This window comes from Lemur catta, chromosome 7 (genome assembly GCF_020740605.2).
Source record: "Lemur catta isolate mLemCat1 chromosome 7, mLemCat1.pri, whole genome shotgun sequence".
NCBI lineage: Eukaryota > Metazoa > Chordata > Mammalia > Primates > Lemuridae > Lemur > Lemur catta.
The window spans coordinates 85707845-85733892 of NC_059134.1; the positions used below are offsets into that span (position 1 = coordinate 85707845).

Below are 26048 nucleotides of genomic sequence, written 5' to 3' on the forward strand. Positions count from 1 at the left end.
CCTGTGCAAGGGGCTTATACATAAAGCCCAGCCTGGAAAATAGAAAGCATTTACTGGAAAGAAAATGAGTCAGACTCATAGAAACTTTTCATTACTATGGCAACTGGGTATTTGGCCAGTCCCTCTTTAGCTAGATTATAATACAGTATTGGGAGATTGAAAAAAAACAATAGTTATAGTCATAAAAGCTCTTAGCCCTTTCTGGTACAAGGCATCTTCTAATGTAATCCTCACAACCGCTTTGTAAGATCAGTTTCATGGAGGTCATTTTACAGATGAGGGAGTAAAGCCCAGGGCTGTTAAGTAACTTGTCCAAGGTCATGGTTCTGATAAGGGGTGTATCCAGGATTGGGATCAAGGTCTGTCTGATTCCTAACCTTTTATTCTTAACCACTAATATGGGTTATTTCTTTTATAAATCAGAAAAGGCAAAAAATTCAAGAGTATTGACCTTTCCGTAGTACAGGGTTCTTCAGTCTCACAACTATTGACATTTGAGGGCCAGATAAGTCTTTGTTGTGGGGGCTTTCCTAGGCATTGTAACATGTTTAACAGTCTCCCTGGTCTGCCCACTAGATGCCAGTAGGACATCCCCTGGCATACCCCTCCCCTCCCCCACCCTGCCCCAGGATTGCCAAATGTTGCCTGGGGAACAAACCAGAAGAACTGGGGAGGAATTTGGCCAATTTAGTACCTTCCTGGAAAAAGAGCCACTCTTTCATTTCTAATGTCACCAATCCTCTTAGATCTTGGGAGTTCTCAGAAGGTTTGGTTTCTTTATTTGGTTATATTCAGAGAGCCGGGCAGTTATCACCACTGTCTAATTTTAGAACATTTTCATCCACACCCCAAGAAAAAACCCTATACCCATTAGCAGTCACTCCCCATCACCCTCCCCCAGTCCCTGGGAACCACTACTCTACTTTTTGTCTCTGTGGATTTGCCTATTCTGGGCATTTCATGTGAATGGAATCATGTAACACATGGCCTTTTGTATCTGGCTTCTTTCACTTAGCATAATATTTTCAGGGTTTATCCATGCTGCATCATGTAACAGTACTTCATTTCTTTTTGTTACGAAATAATATTCTATTGTATAGAATGTAGGGGGTCCAACTTCATTCTTTTACATGTGAATTTCCAGTTGTTCTCACCATTTGTTGAAAAGACTACCCAGTGAATTTTCTTAGCACTCTTGTCAAAAATCAACTGACTATGAAAAGTGAAGGTTTATTTCTGGACTCTCAATTTTATTCTGTTCATCCATATGTATACCCTTATGCCAATACCACACTCTCTTGATTACTCTAGCTTTGTATAGTATATTTTGAAATCCAGAAATGTTAGTTCTCTAACTTTATTCTTTTTCAATATGTTTTTTTCTATTCTGAGTCCCTTGCATTTCCATATGAATTTAGGATCAGCTCATCAGTTTCTGTGAAGATACCAGCTGAGATTTTGATAGGGACTGCATAGAATCTATAGGTCAATTTGGGGAGTATTGTCATCTTAACCAGTTTTAAGTCTTCCAATTCATATACATGGAATGTCTTTCTGTTTATTTAAAGTCTTTCATTTCTTTCAGTGATGTTCTGTAGTCTTTAGTGTACAAGCCTTGCATTTCTTTTGTTACGTTTATTCCTAAATATTTTACTTTTGGATACTATTGTAAATAGAATTGTTTTCTTAATTTCATTTTTGGATCGCTCATAGCTAGTGTATAAAAATACAACTGATTTTGGAATATTCATCTTATATCCTGCAACTTTGCTGAACATGTTAGTTCTAATAGTTTTTTTTGTGGGTTTGAAATCGTTCTTTTTAAATATAAACATTTACAGCTATAAATTTCCCTCTCAGCCCTGCTTTAGCTGTATCCTATAAGTTTTGGTATATTGTGTTTTTGTTTTCATTCATCTCAAAGTATTTTCCAATTTTATTTGTGATTTCTTCTTTGACCCATTGATTAATTTAGGAGTGTGTTACTTAGTTTCCACATACTTATGAATTACATAAATTTCCTTCTGTTATTGATTTCTCCAACCACAATGGAGAACATATGTTATATGATTCCATTCCTTTTACATTTATTGAGGTTTGTTTCATGGCCTAACATTTGGTCTATGCTGGAAAATGTTCGTGTTTACTTGAGAAGAATAAGTGTTCTGTTGTTGCTGGATGGAGTGTTCTATAGACATCTGTTAGGTCTAGTTTGTTCATAGTGTTGTTCATGCCTTCTATTCCCTTACTGATCTTTAGCCTACTTATTTTATCCATTATTGAGGATAATGTACCTATTATTATTTAATTGTCTATTTCTCCCTTTAATTCTGTCAGTTTTTGCTTCATGTATTTTGAGACTCTGTTTTTAGGCACATATAATTATGTCTTCCTGGTGGATTGACCAGATATTTTATCATGAACGTTCTACTTTGTCTTTAAAGACTATTTTTGTCTTAAATTCCATTTTGTCTGGCATTAGTATAGGCAGTCCAGCTCTCTTGATTCCAAATAGCTTTTTTCTTTTCCCAAAGCCTCCCAGGCTGTTCCAGTATGCAGTCAAGATTGAGAGTCACTGCTCTTACAGGGTAAGTTAGAAGCTAAGGATCAGTATTTTGTCTTTAAAGTTAGCTGACAGCTACCAAGAGATGATAGCTGTGGGATTATCTGATTCCTGTAACTGGTACTGAAGGCATCATAGAAACTTCTGGATGCCTTGGTGAACCCTTTCCTGGAGCAAGATTGGTGATGGGTTCAAATACTGTTTTCCTGAAAGTGTTATTTTCAAGTTACATCATGACAGAGAACATTCTCTTGTGCAGCCTGTCTGAGCAGCCTGAAGGAGCCTCCCTCCCTCTCTGCGCTCTGTTGACATTTAGCTCCCGATGTCCCTGAATGGGAGTCCTGTGTTCCTGTGGATACTACAACAGTTTAATCCTCCCTTCGTAGGCTTTTCTCTGTGCTCTTTGCAGGTGTTGTAGTAACAATTACGGAGACAAAATCTGAGCTGCAGTGTTCCGCTGTGTACGCGGCTTGTGTGGAGAGGGCCAGGTAAACCATTCGGAGATGCGTGGAGAGAGCTCATCATAAATGAGCTTCCTCTTCACACGTCTGAAGGCAAAGAATATGCATAAAGTTTTTCAGGAGCGAGGACGATGGGAGAGGGTGGTGGCACTGAAAAGTCAAACCTTCTTCCTTTGGCAAAGATGACTGTCATTGCCCAGCAAGGTAGAAAATGATCTAGAATGGATTCTTCTTTATTCGAATTTTTTCAAACTTGAAAACTGTCTTTGAGTGCTGCACTCGTCCTCACCCCTTTCTTTATTTTTTTCTTTTCCCCTCACTTCTTAGGAGTCGTCCCTTGGATATCACTTTTCATGGAGTTGGATGATGCCTTTACTGAAATACTCTTTGTTAAGATAGACACTGGTCTGTTCTGCCCATGTCTCTGTTCCCACATCTGGTCTTAATCTCGGGGACTCAGATCCACTGTCAGGAAGTTTTTCCACCAAGTAGTGAAAAGGCTCCAGAGGCTGAGTTATCTGACCCACATTTATTTATCTTTTTAGATCTTTTTTTCCCCCCTCAAGGTTTGTCTATAGAAGCATCAGTTGGGAATGTCTTAGTTTCCTGCTTATAGATTCTCTGGAATTTTCATTCCAATGTATATGCACACAAACACACCCTCATCCACACATGAATGTGCATTACAAATAGCCAAAATAGATGACCTTAAAAAAAAAACCCTTCGCGTTATAAGAGAATTTCCTAACCCGAAACTTGCTCAGTTGTTTTGCCTTTTTTCCCTGTCGTGCTTAACGATAAAAGTATCTTAAAGGTCAACTGTAGCCACTTAGAATTCTCTTATAGTTTATAGTGCCTTTCTTCCTAAAAGCCTGAAGAATATTATAGACTCATCTCTCTTCAATTCCCTTGGGGCTTTTTCGGGGGTGAGGAGGATATTTCCTTGACTTATGTAGCCTCATAATATCTTTGTGAGTCCATAAAAAATCTTCTTCATAAAAAACAAATCTGACACATCACTTTTCTTTAGAAAGATGTCTGCTGGTTCCCAGGATAAGTCCAGACGCCTCTCCTGGCCCTGCCTCTCTCCCAGACTCGCCTCCTGCCGCACCGTCTGTGTCCCGGATGCCCCAACCTCTCCCAGATCCTATACAAACCATAACCTGTCTCAACTCTGAGCTTTAGTTGATGCTATTCCTCTTGCCTAGAGTTCCCTTCCTCCTCCTCCTCCTCCTCCCTCCCCCGCCTCCTCCTCCATCTTTCATACCCACGTGGAACAGCACTGCTTTGTGAAGCACCCCCTGGCTCCCCCAGGCTGCGTGAGCTCCTTTTGCACCCTGGCCATTCCCTGCATATTGACTGAGCATAACCTGCTGGGTAGAAACTGTCTGAAAATAATACTAATAAATGATGACAGTAATATTAATAATAGCTAATACTGTGTAATACTATATAATATGTATAACACTAAATACTACATAATGCTATATTTTATATCTTTTTTTTTTTTTGAAATAGAGTCTCACTCTGTTGCCTGGGTTAGAGTGAGTGCCGTGGTGTCAGCCTAGCTCACAGCAATCTCAAACTCCTGGGTTCAACTGATCCTACTGCCTCAGCCTCCTGGGTAGCTGGGACTACAGGCATGCGCCACCATGCCCGGCTAATTTTTTCTCTATATATTTTTAGTTGTCCAGATAATTTATTTCTATTTTTAGTAGAGACGGGGTCTCGCTCTTGCTCAGGCTGGTCTCGAACTCCTGACCTTGAGCAATCCACCTGCCTCGGCCTCCCAGAGTGCTAGGATTACAGGTGTGAGCCACTGTGCCCGGCCGCTATGTTTTATATCTTATACTAATATATTCTATAGTATAATATCAAATAATTTTAGCTAATATGTAATATATGTAGCAATAGCTAAGAGTGTATTAATTATCATTGCTAATACTGTGTTCCAGAGAAAGTGCTAAGCAATTATCATATTATCGTGTTTAATCCCCAAAGCAACCCAGCAAGGTAGGTAGTGTTAATATCTCCATTTCCTGATGAGGCTAAATAACTTACCATAGACCATATAGCCAATAAGTGGTATTGGCTAATAAGTGAGAGAGCCAGCATTTGAACCCAGGTGGGCTGACATCCAACCCTACATTCTTAACTGCTGTAATTAACTGTTGAAAGGCAAATGTTGATAGAGTTTACAGAGCACTCATCACATCTCATTGCAACCATCTGTATATTCCTTCTCTAGGGGCTTCTTGCTAGCAGAAATTGTTTTATTCTCTCTGCAGCCCCCACACTTGGTCCTGTGTGTGGCATAAAGAGAGTTCAAGAATGAATGTTAGTGGAGTGAGTAACCAAAGGAGCAAAGCCTTAGACTATATAAACATTACATTGGTTTCTACCTCATTTTTCTCAGGGTCAGCCGTCTATGTGAATAGCAATTTGTGAAACCATGAACCGTGTTAGGGAGAGAAGGGTATTATTGAATCCCTACTAGATAGCAAGCATTATGTTGTATTCTTTACATGCAAAATCTCATTTTATTATCACAACTGAGGCCTGCGCTATCTTTATCCCCCTTTTCCAGATAGGGACACTGAAGCTGAGGGAGGTTCTTGTCAAAGGTCTCAGCAATTATATGGTAGATGGAAAACTCAGATGCTCTGCCCCAAGCCCTGTGACCTCTTAACCCCAGGCTGTACTGCCCATTCTAGGCATAAAAGAAAAGATGTTTGGGAAGAATTTTCTATGACACAGTCTTCTGGCAAAGCTGTTTCAACTGAGTGCCTTCTTTCCATATTTGTATTCCAGTTAGCTTGTGGTCTGTCGCTCTTTCACTCCCCCGTGTGTCTGTCTGAAACAGGCAGTATGTTACTTTAGTGAGAAATCATATGTTGTGATAGCCGATCAATAAAACTTGGAGTCTACTCCAGTAGTCATGTGGAGTTGAACTGTTGCAGCAAGCAAAGGGCTTTTTGCTCAAGCAATAATTTTTGCAAAGGCTTCAATTCCAGCAGTGAGTTTGGCTTTCTGGGCTGTTTGTCATCTGCCTTGGGACCACAATAAAAGAGCTCCCCCTCAACCCCCAGATTTCTTAGAGAATCCAGGCAGATTACTTTTTAAAAGTCTTTTGTTTTTATAAGGCTTTCTGTTTTCTTGCTCCCAACCATGAAGTCATTTTAAAGGGAACCACAGTTTGACTTTTTACAAAATGAGCTGGGGGAATGAATTTAGTAGCAATGTCAGATCCATTGCTTTTTGCAAAAGTCTTTTAGCCACTGATGGCTGCATGTTGGTGTTCACTTTGAGGGGTGTACATGTTGATTCAAACTACGCGAACTTTATAATTAGATTTTTTCCTAGTTTTTAAGTTTTTTAATTAAAGAAAAGACATTGGGTACTTATACTGATAGGAGAAGTATGTTCATACTGACCCCGTCTCTGTTCCTCCATTACCACCTTGTTCTTGCCTCCAAGCCTTTGCACATGCTGTTCCCTCTTCTTGGAGCATCCTTTGTTTCACACTTCCACAAATACTAAAATTTCAAGCTATCTGCTATGTATCCTCATCCTTTTTTTTTTTTTGAGCTATGATGATGCCACTGCACTCTAGTGACATAGCTCACTGCAACCTCAAACTCCTGGGCTCCTCAGCCTCCAGAGGAGCTGGGACTACAGGTGCACACCACCACACCAGGCTAATTTTTGATAGAGATGGGATCTCGCTTTTGCTTAGGCTGGTCTCAAACTCCTCACCTCAAATGATCCTCCCACCTTGGCCTCCCGGAGTGCTAGGATTACAGGCATGAGCCACTGCACCTGGCTTGTATCCTCATTCTTTACGGGAGTGAAATGAACAGAGTTTGTGAATTAATGTTAATGGAATGAATAACAGAATGAGGAAGGCCTCCGACTATAGTTATTACACTGGTTTTGACCTGAGCTAAGTATAGGGTATCTCATCGAAAGCTGACCTTCCTTTGAGAAACTTTTTCTGACATCAGCCTCCACCCTAGCTTGAGATTAGGCATCCTATAGCTCCCCCATCAGGGCGCTCATTGCCTAGCATGCAGAGGCTCGTGTCTGTGTCTTCCACTGTCAGAGAACCTGTCATCTTTGCTTTTGAATTGCTACACAACTGACTTAGCACCTAACAGACAGTAGGATGTTTAGGAATATTTTGTTATGGCCAAGAAGGGGTGTATTTTTTTTTTGCCTCTTTAACCCTATTTTGTATTATGCACAGGTAAAGTGTAAATCCTTACAAAGTGGACAGAACTGATTAAAAGTTTTAAAGCTCTAACAGGGCCTTTTTGCTGGGACAACAGCCATTTATATATGAGTCTGCAGCTTTTTGTGTGTGAAGCAGAATCATTTTGTATCTTGCGTATGAACATGGAAGAAGAGAGAACTTGTTGAAATGGGGAAAAATCATAAAGAGGCCTGTAGTTTCCTTGTGAATATTCTTCTCTTGGTAACTATCTGGGATATAAGTGTTAGACTTGACTTGAGGGGGTGATGGTTAGAGTAGGTCCCACAATGGCCGTGTCACCATGATTCCTGGAGTGGCAGCAACATCAGGAAGAAAGGAATAATGAGGTCATTTGCTCTGGGGTGTAAGACAGGGGTAGAAGCAGTTCAAGCAGGATGTTCACATTTTAGTTTTCATTGGAATCCCTAGTGTGCTTAATAAAAATGCAGATTTCCTGGGGGAGAGGCTCAGGAATCTGCATTTTCGCAAGTATCCCTGGGGATTTTGCTGCAGGTCGATCACTAACTTGCTCTTTCCTAGAGGACGGGAAATTCTGGAAAACATACTGGCAAGTAGGACAGTCCTAGGAGCGAGAACCTACCCTTTGTCAGGCCCTTAGACAAAAGAGAAAGTGCATCCCAGGAAAGTCAACTCAAGGAGCATCTCCCAGAAGGAGGGACACTGCATTAGCCCCTGATTAGTGCAACCCAAGGAAACCAATCCCAGCAAAGATAGATGCCCTGCACCCGGTGCAAATTTAGAAAGATGAAAAGAAGAGTCATGGTTTCCTTGACTGGACAGGAATGTCCCCTACTCTGCAGAATAATGAAATACACAGATGTTAAAATGAAAAGAGACAGAGATAGATGGAGAATAGTAGAGCGCGGCAGCAGTTAAGGACGGACTTAACAAAAATGCAGAGGAACCATGGTGTGCTGTCGGCCTTTGCCCTTCTAGGAATATCATTGCCAGCAGGGGACAATCAGCCCATCTCGGACAATCCTGGGCTGGAGGCTTTTCTTGCAACCATCTGTGGCCAGAAGACGGTACCAGTTCCTCAGGGAGGAGGCTGTCAACAATCAAAAGGCTACCAAAATGTGAAATATGCACGTCCTTTGACCTAGCAGTTATACTTAAGGGGATACTGTGCAGTAGGAAAAATAATATATGTGTCTGGGTGTGCATTGTTTATCAAAAACACCCCAGATATCCATCAGTAAGAGGAATTACGGGCATATAGATGCAGTAAAATGACCCTTAGACATTAAAAATGATGATGTGTACCAGTAGTTATTGACATGAAAAGATGTCATAATACGTTAAGTGACAAAAGCAGACATCAGAATAGCATACATTTTATGGATACTTTTAAGTAAAACTGCATACTCAGATTTCTGCTTATTAATTCAGTCAGTATTATCGAGTAACCTGTGTGCTAGGCAGTTTTTGGGGCATTGGAGATATAACAACAATGAAGACAATGTCCTTTGCTACTGTGAGTGTACTGCTTGGAGCCAGCAGCACCTCCTGTGAGCTCGTTAAGAGTGCAGGACCCCAGGCCGCACCCCAGACTACCTGCATTTTATTAATAACAAGGTCCTCGGGCGATCCATTTGCACACCATAGTTCTAGGAGCATGTTTACCAAAGTGGCCATAGTGTATTACCCCAGGTGGTGGCAATTTGGGGTAATTTTTACATTCACTTTCACGCATATCTCTATGATTTAAATTTTTCACAGTGAGGTATGCCTTGTGTTTATAAAGGCAAGGATGGTAATTCTGCAAAACAGCTTAAGGCTCCTGCTCCTGGTTCTCGGGCTGTCTCAGCCACACGCTGGCAGGATCCTGGGGCAGGAGCGGGAAGTGAGCAGGGGGTGGAGGTGAGTGGCTGTTGCTCATTTGGCCAACCACAAAGGTCTGGAAGAGAGACCCCGGCTACCCGCAGGCCCAGCTGGAGCTGTTGTCATAGCCTGAGAGAGGCACCAGGTCTGATTAGCCAAGTTCATGGCTGTTCCAGCTGAACAGAGAGCCTCTGTCCAACTCTTTTGTGTGATGGCTACCTGGGGACAGTCCGGGGAGGCGGCTGTAGATAGCAGGCCCTCACCGCAGTATCCGTCATCCTCCGGGATCGTGGGCAGCCCCGAGCCCTTGCCGGGCAGATGGGGAGCCACAGACATGATGTCTGACAGGAGCCTTCTCTCCAAGGCCTGGAAGGTTCTGGCCATGTGGGAGAGGGGCTTTCAGTCTCATGACCACTTTTCTTGGGAGTGTCTCCTGCATCTGATCCCAGAGGAGGGGTTCACCCAGGCATGGCCCTGTAGCACCCTGCTCAAAGAATGGTACAGTTGAAACAAACTGGACTCAGGAGCAGGAGAACTGGACTCTAGGCCGGTCTGACCCTAATAGCTATGTGACTTCGGGCAAGGTCAGTTGCCTGTTTGGGCCTCGGTTGTCTCATCTGTGAAAGGTGAGAATTAGTTACTAAATGAACCTGTATGAACTACCTGTGTGCCCCCGTTGTTACTCATGTAAAGACGGAGTCTTTGTTCTAGGGGTGTCATATCCTGGCAACGCTGGGATGTCTCCTGGTCCCCTCTAGTTTTGACACAGTCCCCAAATACTGGCCCCGGGATTGCGTCTGATCTACAACCTGGTTGTTACTGGCCCCTGGTGAAATGAGAAAGACAACGACAACCTAGTGAACACGTTTTCACACCCTCCCTTTCAGGGTGAAGAGTTCTTTACCCCAACACTATGCCTTCTTGCATTTTGGGTGCTAAAGCAGCCTTTTATTTAGGGCAACAGTGAGTGGAGGTTATTGCAGATTTGTTCACGTCCTTGCTGGTAAACTAAAAAAAGTTGGCAACTGTGTTCTTCTTCCCTCCACTCCCAGCTAGTTTGTTATTTATTATTTTACTGGTCTGTGAAATCCAGAACTGTTACAAGCAGCCTCTGAGGAGGGGGAGGACTCAGGTCAGGAAATAAACCTACCCCACAGGAGAGCCCTGGTCCCGACCTTCTGCTAATGAAAGCTGCCACTCTGAAAAGTGTGTGGAGCAAATCCTTGAAAAGTGGCGAATTCAAGTATTCAACGGAATCGAGTCACCCTGTCCACCTTTAAAAACAGGCACGATCAGCCTGTCACCTTCTGCCAGGGGCTGCAGGGTTTCACGCTGGAGTCTCCCCTTCTTGGAAGTTGGGGGTGGGAGGGGGACAATCCAGACCTTGCCCAGGACTCCCCCCGAACCCCGAGTCAGTCGTGTGGGCAGGGAGCAGCTGACAGCTGTTGGCAGCTACCGGCTTCTCTCCGCCCCCGCCGGGTGCTCAGCTGGCAGCCTGTGATCCGCCGCGGGGGGCGCCTGCTAGGCGTGTGATGGTGCAAATGTAAATCCCAACAGGACCGGCTCCCTCTGACATCAGCAGCGGCTGAGCATCACTGACAAGGCCGGGAGTCTCATTAGGAAGACGGTGCCGGGGCAGGGCCAAAGAGCTGGTCAGTTGAGTGGTAGTTAATCCGTTTATAATTATTCATAGTCTCACTCTCTTTTCTCTTTGTTGCACAAAGCCTGGTCCTCTGGAGCTGGGCTGGGCCTTCGAGAAATCTAAGCAGGCAGTGGAGCAGATGGGTTAAGGGAAAGGTTTGAGCACTGACTTGTTTATTGGCAATGTCAAGTTATGCCACTTGCGGACCTCGGTTTTCTTACCCGTAAAGTGGGCTTTTGTGAGGACTAAATGAGATGGTATCTGTAAAACAGAGCACAATGCTTAGCCCATGCTGAGCCCTTGGTAAATGCTAGCTATTATTTTCCAATCCCACTCTTTCCTTTTATAGGTTCATTTGTATATTCAGCAAAAATTTATTAGGCACCTGTTGTAGGCACTGTATAGTGCAGCTCCTTTAAAAATGGTGACAGTATTCAAACAAGTATATGTTCTAGGGCGTGGGGAGGCAGGGACAGCACAAAGGCAGTGACATCAGGCAGTGATAGATCCTGTGATGGGAAGGGTTAGAGTGACTGAGGGTGGGAGTGGAGGTTGTACTGCAGGCCGTGCCTTGGTTAAAGAGACTAAATACAATGGAGCAGTGAGCCCGCTGAGCCCTGGGAGAACGGCATTCCAGGCAGAGGGAGCAGACAGTGCGAAGGCCCTGAGGTGGGGATGTGCCGGATGGGCTCGAGGGGTCCTGGGTGACAAGTGGGAAGGTAGGGATTCGGGGAGCCCCATAATGCCATCGTGGGGACTCTGGGCTTTACTCAAAGAGGATGAGAAGGCAGTGATGTTCTGAGTGGCAGAGTGATGAGGAAATGCTCTCAGCTTAGATGTCAGCGCCTGTAGGAATTCTTTCTTCTCCGATCCCACAAATGGTGACCAGAACGAGTCAGGCTGATCAGGGACTGTGGGTTAGAAGCTTGAATGTGGCTGGAAGGACACGATCGCCTGACTGCTGCCCTTTGGAAAGTCTGCTTACAAGGGTGGCCCTTGGCTGACATCTGGGGACTTGGATTTTAGGAAGGCACCACTACCCTAAGGGGTAAGAGCGGCTCACTGCACCTGAACTGGTTATGCAAACAGTGTGGTTTATGCTGCGTTTCCACTGGGAGTCTGGAGACTTGGGGCACCGACAATGCCTGCCTAACCAGCCCCTGATAAAACCCTGGGCACTGAGTCTCTAATGAGCTTCCCTGATAGATGACATTTCACACATATTGTCACAACTTGCTGCTGGAGGAATTAAGCCTGTCCTGTGTGACTCCACTGGAGTAGGACTCTTGGACGCTTATGCCTGGTGTCCTTCAGACTTCATCTCGGGTGCCTTGTCTCTGGGCCGATTTTGCTTTGTGTCCTTTTGCTGTAATGAATCGACTCTATGCTGAGTCCTGTGAATTCTCCTAGTGAATCACTGAACCCGGGGTGGCCTTGGGGACCCCTGACACAACACTGTATAATGGTTTATAATGATGAGTTTGTAATTCTTAAACAGTCTGGGAGCAGATTGCTTCTTTGTTTTAAACTCTGACACATGGTGAATATTTGACGAAACAACTCCCAAATACATAAGTATTTGGTGGAAAATATTCATACCCTTCCACTTAGTTACCCCCTTTCTAGGAATCTGGCCTAAGGATATTATTTGATATTCAGGCAGAGCTTTATGCACAAAGATGTTCTTAGCAGTATAATTTATAATGCTGAAAATTTGATTGTAACTAAGTATCCAAGGTGGAAGAAATGGTAAAATAACCTTCGTACACCAATATGATGAAATATTTTACAGCCAAACAACTTTGGAGAATAATTATATTGTAATGATAAGTGAAGCAATTAGTATATAAAAGTGTATGAATTCTCTCCAGAGATTTATGAAAACAAACCATCCCCAGAAGTTTACACACTGTATGATTCCATTTATGTAACATTGTTGAAATGACAAAATTATAGAAATGGAGGACAGTTGGTGGTGGCCAGGGGTTGAGAAGGGGGTGGGGTAGGAGGGAAGTGGGTGTGGCTATAAAGGTCAACCTGAGGGATCTTTGTGGTGATAGAATGTTCTGTATCCTGACTGTGTGGATATTAGTGTCCTGGTTGTGATATTGTCCTATGGTTTTATTAATACAAGATGTTACCATGGTCGGGGGGGGGGAAGGCAGGAAAAGAACACATGGGATCTCTCTGAATTATTTCTTACAACTGCATGTGACTCTACAATGAACTTAAATAAAAAAGTTAACCAAAAAATACCCCCAAAAATTATGTGTTCTGATATCACTTGTGTAGATAAATAAGATGCATAGAAGAACGTTAATTGTGGTTACTTTGGAGTGGAGACATTATAGGCAATTTTTTTTCTTCTCTGTACTTTATTTCTGTGTATTCCACAATGAGCATGTGTTTAGCTTTTTATTTTGAAGTAATTTTAGGACTACAGAAAAATTGCAGAAAGGGTACTGAGAGTTTCCATAGTCATCACCCATCTTCTCCTAATATTAACATCTTATATAGCTGAGCACAATTATCAAAACTAAGACACTAACGTTGGTACAACACTATTAACTATGCTACAGAACTGTATTGGAATTCAACCAGTTTTTCCACTGATCTCCATTTCCTGTCCTAGGATAGTGCATTGCAATTGGCCCTCTAATCCTTGCTAATTCCCCAGTCTGTCTTTGTCTTTCATGGTCTTGGAGATTATTGGTAGGTAACAGTGTAGGTCTGTCCATTTGGGTTTGCCTGGTGTTTTCTCATGATTACCCCGATATTATGCATTTTTGGCAAGAATAATACAAAAGTGATAACTGTATTGTGTCCTCCTCTGTTCCTCGTTTGAGGGGGACCATAATGTTGATATATCTTATTACTGATGATATTGACCATGGTCACTTGGTTGAGGTGATGTCTGCCAAGTTTCTCCACTGCCAAGTTACTGTTTTCCCTTTTGTGATTAATAAACATATTGGGGGAGATACTTTGAGACCATGCAAATATCCTGTTTCTCCTCAAGGTTTCGTTCTCTAATTCTAGCATCCATTGGCGGATCTTGCCTGCCTATAGGAGTTATGACCATGGTGTTTGCTCAATGGTGAATTTCTGTTTCCTGTGTCTCTCCTACGTTTATTAATGGGAATTATTTTGTAAGGAAGAACTTTCCCTTCTCTCCCATTTACTTATTTATTCAACACTTTCTGCTGTCACTATGGCCTTAGAGATACTTTTTTTATTCTCTGGGTTACAATCCAATACTACTGCTCAAATTGTTCTAGCTTTAGCCATTGGGAGCTCCTTCAGGTTAACTCCTTTTGGCATATCCCCATGATATTTTGAGCATTTTTTTTACTTTCTGGTAACACAAGATACTCCAGGTTCATCTTGTATGTTCCCCCTGGAATCAATCACTTCTTCAAGGAACCTGGTTCTCTTTGTTGGATATTGGTATTTAGAAACCAAGATCTGGGTGCTAGGTATGCTTATTGCTATTGGGGTGCACTGCTCTGGTCCCTTTCAGCAGACATAGCTAGGAAATATATATATGCACATTAACCTATGCATTCACACGAATCAGTAGTTATTTTTGTGTTTCTCTCAATCCTGTTTGTCTAATTTTTAAGAATCCTGAATTCATACTGATGCCCTCAATGCTGATCCAAAGCCTCAGGGTTCATTTTAGCCTTCCCACTTTACTTATTTGCATCTTCTTTTTCTGATAGTGAGAAACTTTGCTCTTATTATTTATAATATATTCACTTATTTGTTCAATCTTAGCACACATAAAAGATAGTTTCAGAATTGTAACTTATAGCCCCGTTAGAAATACATACAACTAGAGTACAGTATTTGTGCACAGTTCTTTTTTCTTTAGCCTTATGGAATCCAGTCAAAATGTTTTCCAGAGTTACTGAGGCTGGTTCTTTTCTTCCCCGTCCCCTTCAGTCTGGTGGTTTTATTCATCCATAATACAGTTTTGTTCATTTGTTACTGTTTATATTTCATTTTGAGTTTACTCCATATGTGATTGATTTTAATCATTTGTTTGGGGTGTATGTGAAATATTACCATGGTGCTAAGAGAGATATTTCTCTGACTATATTTATACAAGTATACACTGAGATAGATAGGTACACTGGGCATATCAGTAAAACAGATACACTCAGAGAAGTGTGCACCCTTCTCATCCTTGTTAATTTGTTTTGTTCTCAGTTCCTTATTTTTTCCTGTTTCACCAACCTATAGGTAACTAGTCTCTTTAGTTTCTGGTTTATCCTCCTGTATTTCTTGTGCACAGATAAGCCCATACACATATCTTTTCTTTACATGCTCTTCTTTTACTATACGGAGGGCAAAGTACTATAGATAGTTTTTGCATTTTGCTTTTTTCACATAGCAGTATATTCTGGAAATCACATCAGTTTATAGAGATCTTCTATAATGAACTTTTTAAATTTTACTTTGGTGATCAGAAAAAAATTTCTAACATCCCAAGGATCAGTTTTACAATTCTATAAACCTAGTGGTGGTGATGATGATGATGACGGTACATGACATAGGCATTGCCATCAATTGAGCAGCTGGTATAGACCATGCTGAGTGTTTTATATAGATTATCTCATTGAATCCTCACTAGAGTGCTACAAAGTAGATATTGCTTCCAGTTTTCTGATGAAGAAACTAAAGTTCAGTAATATTTTGAAACTTGCCCAAAGTCCTAAACAATAGGGCCAGAATATGAACCCAGGACTGTCCTGAGTTGTGCTTTGAGAAGAGCACATCAGCACCATGACAGATGTTGCAGGTTGAAACAAAGCCATGTGGGTTTTTAAAACCTGACACATCCCAGGCCTTAAAACCCTCAATTGTGAATTGGCTGCTGCCAAATTCAGCACATTCCAGATGGCAGGAACATGGAGGTGATTTACTGCCTATTTGTTCCAAAGAAATGGCCCTTCCTTCTTGGCCTCTAAGACAGGAGATGAGAGGATGCTAGGTAGGGCCTGCTACCTGGGATGTAGCAATAGATCCCACCTTGCACCTCCTAATCGCACGCCAGAGCGCTAGTGCCATTAACAGGAAAGTACATTACCCCACAGGGCTGTTTGGTTTAGCAGGACACTCAATCAAGCCCGAGTTACAGCAGTTTCTGCTAAAACTGTTTGTACAGCAGGAGTAGAAGAAGAATTTCTTGGGAGCAGGAGTCTGGCTTCTGTTGTGAATAGTGACAGCCTTTGGCAGAGAGGCAGTGCTGCTGAGTAGCTTGAAATCATGGCTTCGGGAGTCTGCATGTCCCAGGCCTCCACCCAGCTGCGTGACCTTGGGCAAGTCAGTTCACCTTTCAAAGCGCATCTATGAAGTGATGATAAAAACCACATTGTAGGCAGCCTCTGTCTAGCACATACTGAAATTCCAGACTCCTAGAAGGAAAGCAGGGGTTCAGCATAAACAACTTTGTTTGTATAAACAATTTAGGCACAGTGAGCCATTCTTATCAGTTAGAGTCATGATAACTCTCCCAAAATCCAAGTTCCCAGGCTCCAGCCAAGCAAGAGCCAACTCTGCAAGCAGGCCTTTGTAAAGAGAGCAGTTTCAGGTCCTTTATGTTAATTCGTTTCTGCACACCATCCCGTTAGGTGGTTGCTGGGTGGATTAAATGAGATAATCCACGCAAAGCACACGCCACATTACGTAGTGCAGTGAGCACTCACTAAATGTCGACTACAGTTACTTTGACATCCAGGGAATGAATTTTGATTGGTTCTTTTAAACCTTCATTGATCTGCTTATCATCCATCTACTCACCCATTCTCTGTTCATTCCTTTGTTCATGTTTGATTGGCACCTGCTGTAGTGCAGCAGCTGTGCTGGCTTCTTGGGGACTTTTGAAGCAGCAGGATTAGCCAATTCCTCCCCAGAGGATGGTGCATGTGGGTGTCCAATCCGGCTGCGTGTTTGAGGTGGGTGGTGGTGGTAAGAAATCTTCAGGGACTTCAAGGTACATCTAAAAGGACTCATTTTCACATTCAGAGCTAGTGGGATGAGTATGCAGTGATCTGAGAACTTAACCCCCTGATGTCTTGCTGTTTGTCTTTTCCTCCTGCAGCCAAAGCCAAATCGAAATGCGGCCCGACATTCTTCCCCTGCGCCAGCGGCATCCACTGCATCATCGGTCGCTTCCGATGCAATGGGTTTGAGGACTGTCCCGACGGCAGCGACGAAGAGAACTGCAGTAAGTGCCGACCACACAGATGCTGCTATCCCTGGTTCTCTCCAACCAGCCAGACTGGTCCATATTGGCCACTCTCATCTCTGTCCTTTCTGCACCCAGAGGCTCAGGCTTTCTCTGTCACCCAGATTCTGCTCTTTTCCCACGTCTTTCTTGAGAAAATCTGTCAATGCTCAGCTGCCATTTACTGGGGACTCTACTAAGTGCACTGGGCCTGAGGCAGACTATATCTTCAGTTCTGACAATGGCTCTGCAAATGCAGGTGGATTATCCCTTATCAATAGATGAGGAATTTCAAGTCAGAGAAGTAACTGAACTCATCCAGGGTCACAGAGCTCCTCAGCAGCAGAGCGTTTCTAGCTTCATTCATACTCTCTTCTGATCGACTCTGACTCAACACCACACGTCTAGGTGCTTGCTCACTTTCCTTCTTACTCTGAGCTCTTTTTTAAAAAAGTGTTTGTATTAATATATAATATATATTATATACATACTATAAGAATGTATTCTTAGAAAAAAGGTCCATGTGGTATAGGTAAAATCTTATTTGTGACTGCGTTGATTTGTTTTTCCTGCTGGGTACTATCCCATAGTATCAGTACACACACACACACACACACACACACACACACACGCACGCACGCACGCATGCACGCACACACTCTCATGTCCATCCTATCCCACCTGGCCTCTTAGCAGTCTTGCTGTTGAGCTTAACTACTCCTTGGCCTGGGGGCAGACTCTTTCTTTCCAGCATCCCAGTGTCCACAATGACTCCACATACAGCAGCCGCAGCGACCTTCAGGCGTCTCTTCCCTGCTTTAATACCATTCCAGCTCTCCCAGCAGGTTGCTTTGTAGCGGCCACTGATCACTCTGATCACTGTTTCTTCTTCATTCCTTTCCCCTCAGTGTTTAGACTACTTGAGCCTTTGTAACTATGGTCAGCTCTGATCAAACGTACACATTCATTTTTTGTGCTTATATATATATATATTTAAAGACTTTATTTTTAGAGCAGTTTTAGGTACAGAGCAACATTGAAAGGAAAGTACAGAGATTTCCCGTATCCCTCCACCCCACACAAGGACAGTCTCTTCCCCCATTATCAACATCCCCCACCGGAGGGGCACATTTCTTACAGTTGATGCACCTGTACTAACACAACATTATCTCTGAAGTCCATCGTTTACATTAAGGCTCACTCTTGGTGTTGAACATTCTGTGGGTTTGGACAAATGTGTAATGACATGTATCCAACCATCAGAGCATCATACAGATGGTTTCACTGCCCGAAACATTTTCTTGTTGTAAGGTTAGTAGAATGACTACGATGCACCTTAGCAGGGAGAAGCGTATCAGTAACAGGACAGGGGCCTGACTGAGAGGAATGACTGCAGCCGGAGAGTCTGGGCATAGATTTGTGTTCTGCCCTTATGAAGCAAGAGCTGGACGTGCTACATCCTCTCCTTACGTAGTGGTTCTCTTGTCTCTACATGGGGGTGCTGAGAGCCTGCTTCCCAGGGTTATTGTGAGAATTAGATGAAATAATATCTAAAAAGTCTTTAGTGTAGTGGCTGTCAGAGAGTAATTGATTTTAAAAACTAGTGGTTTAAAACAAAACTGTGAGTGATTAAAGAGAAAACCATATTTACTAGGATTTTTGCTTTTGGCTTTGGATCTGCAAGGACAACATACTTTGTTTATATTTTATTTAGTCCTTTAGTATGTGTGTATTAGCTTGATCTCAGCTTCCTACTGTACATGGGGATCTTACAATCTAAGAAAGAAGTTTTATTTACACACACACACACACATATACACACACACATGCATACGAGAGAATAATCCAATGATAATAAAAAGCAAGTGGAACACATTATAGTGTGTACATTCTAAATGTGCCATCCTACATTTCCCTGCTGTAAAGACCCTGTGTGATTTAAATGTTTGGATATTGGTCTTTAATTTTCTAAATGACTAAATTAAATCCGTTCCAAATTATGTCAATAGGGATTAAGCCAACATTTTCCTCTGGCATGTCTACCATTTAAAAATAGTGATTCTGAAGCCAAGCATTGGTGGTGTGTGCCATAGTCCCAGCTACTCAAGAGGCTGGATGGGAGGACCACTTAAGCCCAGAAGTTCAAGGCCAGCCTGGGCAACGTAGCGAGACCCTGTCTCTAAAACAATAAATAAATAAATGAAACTTAAATTTTTTTTTTAAATAGTGGTTCTATTTGAAAACTGGTAAATAAAATGAAGAATCAAACATTTATCCTCCCTTTCCTAAATGAATTGTACTTTAGTGTAATCAAATAGCTGAATTAGAAAAATTCTTTTTTTTTATTGAAGAATATCAGCTAATAGAAGAATGAGAGAATTAGAGTATCTTCGTTTTATAACCCCTAATGAAGAATAGGTCTAGGTAATGATCATCAATGGGTGCTAAAACCATTAGGTAAAAAATTGATGGGGATCTTTATGATGGATGGATCAGGCTGAAAACTCCTGAAACCACTAGTCAATCTTTTCACAGACAGCTTCAAATCAATATTGCATCACTTCAAGTGGAACTCGGAAACCTTGCCGCTCTACAGGTCTCTGTGGAATGGTTGTCTTATATAGTATACTACATCTACGCACATTAACAACCCCATCGATGCTTTAATTTTTGCTTTAAATATTCATATATATTTTAAAGGACCCCAGAGGAGAAAAATGTTCTATTTACTCAGATACTTACCATGTTGGTTGCTCTTTCTTCATTCCTGATGTTGCAAGTCTCCTCCTGTCATTTCCCTTCTGTCTGAAGAACTTCCTTTAGCAATTCTTTCAAGGCAGGTATGCTGGCAACAAATGATCTTAGCTTTCCTTCATCTGAGAATGTCTTTATTTCATCATCATTCTTGAAGGATATTTTTACTGTGTATAGAATTCTGGGTTGACAGTTCTTTCCTCTACGCACTTTAAATACGCTGTGCTGCTTCCTTCTGGCTTCTATGGTTTCTGAAGAGAAATTCGCAGTCATTCAAATTGTTTCCTCATAGATTATGCATCATGTTCCTTTAGTTGCTTTGAAGTGGTTTTTTTTTTTTTCCCCCTTTGGTTTTCAGCAGTTAGATTGTAGTGTGTCTGGGTGTGGATTTCTTTGAGTTTATCCTGTTTAGGATTCCCGGAGCTATTTGAATGTGTAGGTTTTTGTCTTTCGCCATACTTAGTACATTTCCAGCTATTGTGTCTTCAAATATTTTTGAAGTACTGTACTTTTTCTCCCTTCCTTATGGGATTCTAAAGACAACGTTAGAACTTTTTTTTTTTATTGTCCCACAGGTCCCTGAGGCTCTGTTCATTTTTAATCATGCCTCTTTTCTATTTATTGCTCAGATTGGACAGTTTATTAATTTATCAGCAAGTTCCCTTACTCTTTCGTCTGTCATTTCCAATCTGCTTTTAAGCCCTTCAATGTTTTGTTTTGTTTTATTTTAATTTCAGTTACTGTATCTTTTAGTTCTAAAATGTTCTTTTGGTTTTTCTTTATATCCTCTGTTTCTTTGCTGAGACTTTCTGTTTTTCCATTTGTTTCGAGCGTATTTATAATTGCTTGTTAGTGTATTTGTGTAATAGCTGTTTTAAAATCCTTGTCACATAATTCCACCATTTGTGTCATCTTGATGTTGGTATCTGTTGACTGTCTTAACCCATGCGAGTTGAGATTTTCATGGTTCTTCATTTGACAAGTAGTTTCGGATTACATTCTGGATATTTTGATTATTGTGGATGACACTCTGGGTCTTATTTAAATCCTGGAGAGAATTGCTTATATTTGCGTTTCAGGAGGCAAATGACCCAGTTGGGTTAGGCCACAGGCTTCTGCCAGCCCTCTGTGTGCTATGTTTACAGTCATTTTCAAACTGTTTTTGCAGTGCTGTTTGGATCTGTCTTACATGTGCATCTCCCAGTGGTGCATCTGTGAGTTCAGTTCACAACATCTTTGATGTGCTGATTAGGACCAGGTCCGTGCATGTGCAGCTGTGGATCACCCCAGGAGTTCATAAACAATTTTATGGGGTGGCTTTCTCAAGCTTCTCTCTCCTGTCAGTCTCTCTGGTTCTTTCTAGTTTCCCAGGGCTCCAAGAGGGGAAAAACTGGTAAACTCACCACCAATTTGGTGATAGTTCAAATTTTGGTCTTCTTCCCCATTCGACCTGCTCCAAATTACTTTTCACAATCTAAACATAGCTGTTACATGCATTCCATGCAGGTTTTTAAAGCTGCATTCCATGGGAAAGCCAGAGTGAGGTGTGACTACTGCATTTTGATCCAGAACAGGAATGTCCCATAAGCCAGTTTCAGCAGCACAAAGAGTGAGAGACAGTCTTCTGATATGATGCAGCAGAAGCACACATCACTGCTATGAGATAGGTCCACCCAAAACATCCCACCTGAATCTGATTGAGCCTCTAAATCTAACCATTAGTTTGCAGGAAATTCAGGGACAGAGGAACATGTTAATGACCCCACAAAGAGCCAGATCCAGACTGTGGGAAATTCTTCAGGACCCAGTTCCATCCGTAGATAAATTCCAAGAAAAAATAGAGGAAAAGGGAGCCTATAGATTGAAAGAGACTAAGAGACAAATTAACCAAATGTAATGTATGGACCTTGTTTGAATTCTGATTCAAACAAACTCATTGTTAAAAAAATTGAGATTATATAATCAGAGAAATTTGAATTATGGTTTGATACTTGATATTAAGGCATTGTTAATTTTTAATGTGTAAGAATAGTATTATGTTTATTTTTAAACATCCTTATCTTTTAGAAATACATACTGAAGTATAAAGATGAGATTATGTGAAATCTGGGGAGGGAAGTGGTGGATGAAACAGAATTGTCAGTGAGTTGAGAATTGCTAAAGCCAGGTGATCAGTACATGAGGTTCATTAAACTAGTCTCTATTTTTGTATATGTTTGAAATTTTCCATAATGAAATGGTAAAAAAAAAAAAAAGAAATTAATAAAAGTTAAAGAAGTTGTTCTGTTGGATGATATCTTGACTTTAACAAAAATAACTCAAGAGCCATATTTTTCAAGAACTTTGGTCTACAGACATGCGCTCTTCCAGTTTTGGCATTCATTTTGCACTGAGGAGTGAGGATAAACAAGAAACCAGTATTTTCTTTTGGAGCTTCACAGCGCTGAGATTTTGCCCTTTCACTTTTCTTCCCTTCTCCATTTTGCTGTTTGGCCTCCCCCTTCCCTTGCGCTCACACATTCTTGGCTGGAGGTGAAACCCCGAGTCCTCATTCAGTGAGGACGGGGACTGCAGCCAAGAATCGAGACGGCAGCGTGTCTGGGTGACCATGATAGCAAATTGATTCAAGCTGAGGATCTTCTGCTATAGCTTTTAGTGTAGTTGTGCCCAGAAAAACCACTGTGTCCTGGGCTGTGACTCTCCACTGATGACGGATTCGTGCCTGAATTCTAAGCACAGCTGAATTGTTTAGCTGTGGTTTTTTTCTCAGCAGAGCCCCACAGCGCTGGCATATTTCTATAGCTCTATTCACGTCAGTCCAGATGAGAGTCTACATTTCCTCCTTGCCCCACAGCTGATCCCTCAGTCGTAGCCACCAGGAGCTGGGCCTTTCATTGGATGGACTCGGTGAGCTTGGAGTTGCAACAGGAAAATTTTTCCTTCTGGTGTTCCAAAGCTACGTCACTTAGGTCTCCTTAAAGACTCCTGTGTGACTTGCTTGCTTTGGAAATGCTCCTGGTTTGCCAAGGCCTGGGCGGGGTCATCCTCCTGTGTGTTCCGGTACCTTCCCGAAACTTCCTCAAACCCATGACACCCAATCAGAGAGGCCTGCCCATGAAAAATAATTCCTCTCCTCCCCAGTCTTCCACTCTGTCTCCATCCCCCCCTTCATTCTTCTCCTCAACACTTACTGCCACTTTTTATTTCTGTCTTCCTTCCTACACTGTGACAGCCATGAGGTGGTATCATTGTGTGCTCACATTGGCCTTAGCATGCAACAAATACGCATTGAATAAATCATACTCGTCATGCTTTGTCTTAATGGCGTATTGACTTGCCTGTTTCCCCTACTAGGATGTAAATTCTTTAAGAACAGGGACTGGGTTTTATTTTATCCCCAACCTTAGTAGAGTGCTTTATTCAAAGGAAATAGTCAATAAATGTTTGTTGAATAAATGAATCAAGTAACTAATCAAAAGGTTCAATGAGGAAAACAGGCAGACCTGGGCACTCAGGATATATTCTTAATGTATGGATGTCTTGATCCTCTTCTGTGTTTTCAGATATATCCAGAGTGTCTATTTAGGCCTCACCTTGTGCATTAACCCTGGCTCCTATCTTCTTTCAGATTCTCATCCTCTTTCCACAGTCTCTACACCAGGCACCGCGCAAGATGCTGCAGGGGATACAGAGATGGGTCAGACGCAGACTCTGGCATCCTTGAGATTATACTCAAGCGAGGGAGACAAGAATACTCATACACAAATAATTATAATGTGGAGTTGACATTTGGGGGTGCCATGGGAGACCAGTGATGGGGAGACGATTCCCTCTGGGCCCATCAGTAGGGGCTGTTGGAGGAGATGGGCCTAGGAGGATGAGTACATTTAAAAATTGGCAATACAGTTGCATGGCGTATTTGAGGCTGTGAGCTATGCACACTGCCCAGGGCACACGAACCGCCTGGCAGACAATTACTGAGCACTTACTGTGTGTAGGGCACCTTGCTGTGTGCTTCATGTAGATGATCACATTATAGGTAGATGGCATTATTGCCTCCTTTTTGTAGATAAGGAAACATAGACATAGGTTAAATAACTTGCCCATAGTCACGTACTTAAAGTGGCAGAGTTGGAATATCAACCCAGGCAGTATAAATCCAGAATCTGAACTTTTAACCACTGTATTAATATGTATCCCCAATAATAATCATTATAAGCATTTATTGAGCTCCTACTATAGGCCACGTGCTATTTTCTGGGCTTTGCATGCCTTCTATTATCTAATTTTCACAAAATCTTATGACATAGGAACTATTTTTATCCCCACTTTACAGATAAGGATGAGAGAAGTTAAATAATTTTCCCAGTATCCTATAGCTAGTGAATGGTAGAGCTGAGATTTGAGCCCAGGTGGAATTTCACACCCTCACTCCTAACCACGACAGCAAAATGTGTGCTTAGAATTTTAGGCTGGGGCAGATCATGAAAAGTTAAGATCATAAAAGGTTGTATTTTATACTCAATGAAGAGCAGTTGATTTTGAGCTTTGCAGGTTGGAGAGAGAGAGATGATCACTCATGGCTGGAGCCTTGGGGGCTGGGACACAGTGGCACCTTCAGTAGAAGTGGGACCACAGGAGAAGGGCAAGGTTGGGAGCAGAGGGCAGGATATCAGTTTCAGATGTGCAGAGTTTGAGGTGAGGGAAATGTTCAGGCACAGGGACCCATAAGGCATCAGGAGAAAGACGTTTCTTGCTGAGGGGCAGGTTTGGGGAGCCATCCACAGAAAGGTGGCGGTTGAAGCAGTGATATTGGACTTTGTTCCCTGGAAACGGGAAGCTTGGGTGTTGGACAGGAGGTAGCCATGTCCAGGAAGCCTTTACAAAGGAGGAGGAAACAGACTGCCATTAACAATGAATCTTAGTTCTGCCAATGGCCCTGTGCAGACTCCAGTGGGGTTTTGAAAATTAAAATCCTCTGAGTCCTTAGAGGCTAGGGAAAAGGCAAGCAGGATTGAGGAAGCTTTGCCTCTTGCTTGCTTGCCCGGAGAGGCAGTCCTTTCCTCTACTGCAGCCACGGAAGAGGTTCGATCTTCAGAACGTGGCTGCGCGGGGGCCATGTTCTGTTTGGTGGCGGTGGAAGGAAGGGCTGCTGAGGCCGGGACCTGGTGAGTAGCCTTGGTGCTGGCGAGGCCCAGAGCCCCTACTGAGCGGACTATAGAAGGAATGTAAGAAATCACAGCTGGCCACAGACAAGCTAAGGCTGAGAACGAGCATTTTCCCAGCCACAAGGCGAGCAGGGCTTGTTGCTGGGATAGATTATTTGCAGGGAGAACGTGCTTAGTGTCCTCAGGTTTCTTGGGGTCAGGCTCCCCCCATCCTGGAGAAGAGGAAGTCTCGGTGCAGCTCCATCTCCCCCAGTTGCCTGGTGTCCAGGGACACTGGGGTGGGAAGACAAGACCCCCACAGAGGCATGAGGCGAGGCAGCGACCACCGCAGGATGGAGGAGCAGATGGGAATCGTGGGGGCTGGCGATGGGGGCTTTCTCATTTACATGTTTTGTCAAGACCCTTTGAGGTGGGAGAGGGGCCAACTCCACAGACTTTAAATGAATTAAAGAGGACATTTCCTAAGTCCTGCTGGAGACACATTGCTTCATTTCCTGTCTTGAAGCCCATCAGTTGCTTTTGGGTGACCACGGTGGTCCCCTGGTCCTCTCCTCCAGATGCAGTTGAAGCAAACGCCGCCAGTTGAATTGACCACTGAGCAGCGCCCTCAGCTCCCGCCACCCTCTCTGCGGCGGGAGAGGCAAGTTCTCCTCCCTGAGTACTGTGGGTTGGGACACGGGGCTTTAGAGCACTGTCTTTCTTGTGGTAGTAACAACCACGGCGCTTTGGAGCCCACAATTCAGTCTTTGAAGTTGACTCTGCAGACAATTTTCCCCACCCCTCGTGAAATAAATACTGTAAAATACAGTGTTCCTCTCCCTAGTGAGAAACATAATACATTTTTCAGTGACTGGTAAGCCTTAGCAAGGACAAATAAAACATAACCATTTGGAGCACATTAAATGTTGTTAAAAGACACCGAAACATAACATCCTGAAGTACAGAGTGTTTCCCGGTCAGTTTATGAGCTGTTCATGGCGCATTTACTGTTCGCAGGGTCCTGAGCCAGGCTCCGTGGGACCACGGAAACCCCTTAGCCCTGTCCACTGTAGTCCCACGGACAGTCACTCTGAAATGGCTGAGGCAAGTAAATAGCTGCAGAGGCCCTGGAAGAAATGCAGTGAAACCTGAGAT

General features: G+C 42.7%; 1 protein-coding gene across 2 annotated transcripts in view; it reads left to right on the forward strand.

The window, feature by feature from the left end:
• The window catches only part of LDLRAD3 (low density lipoprotein receptor class A domain containing 3), a 231501-nt gene that overhangs the window by 94238 nt on the left and 111215 nt on the right, over positions 1-26048 (forward strand). For both annotated transcript variants that reach the window (XM_045557816.1, XM_045557817.1), the window contains exon 3: positions 16867-16992. In XM_045557816.1, coding sequence (XP_045413772.1) covers positions 16867-16992 — 126 coding nt within the window. The remainder of the gene's footprint in view (positions 1-16866; positions 16993-26048) is intronic.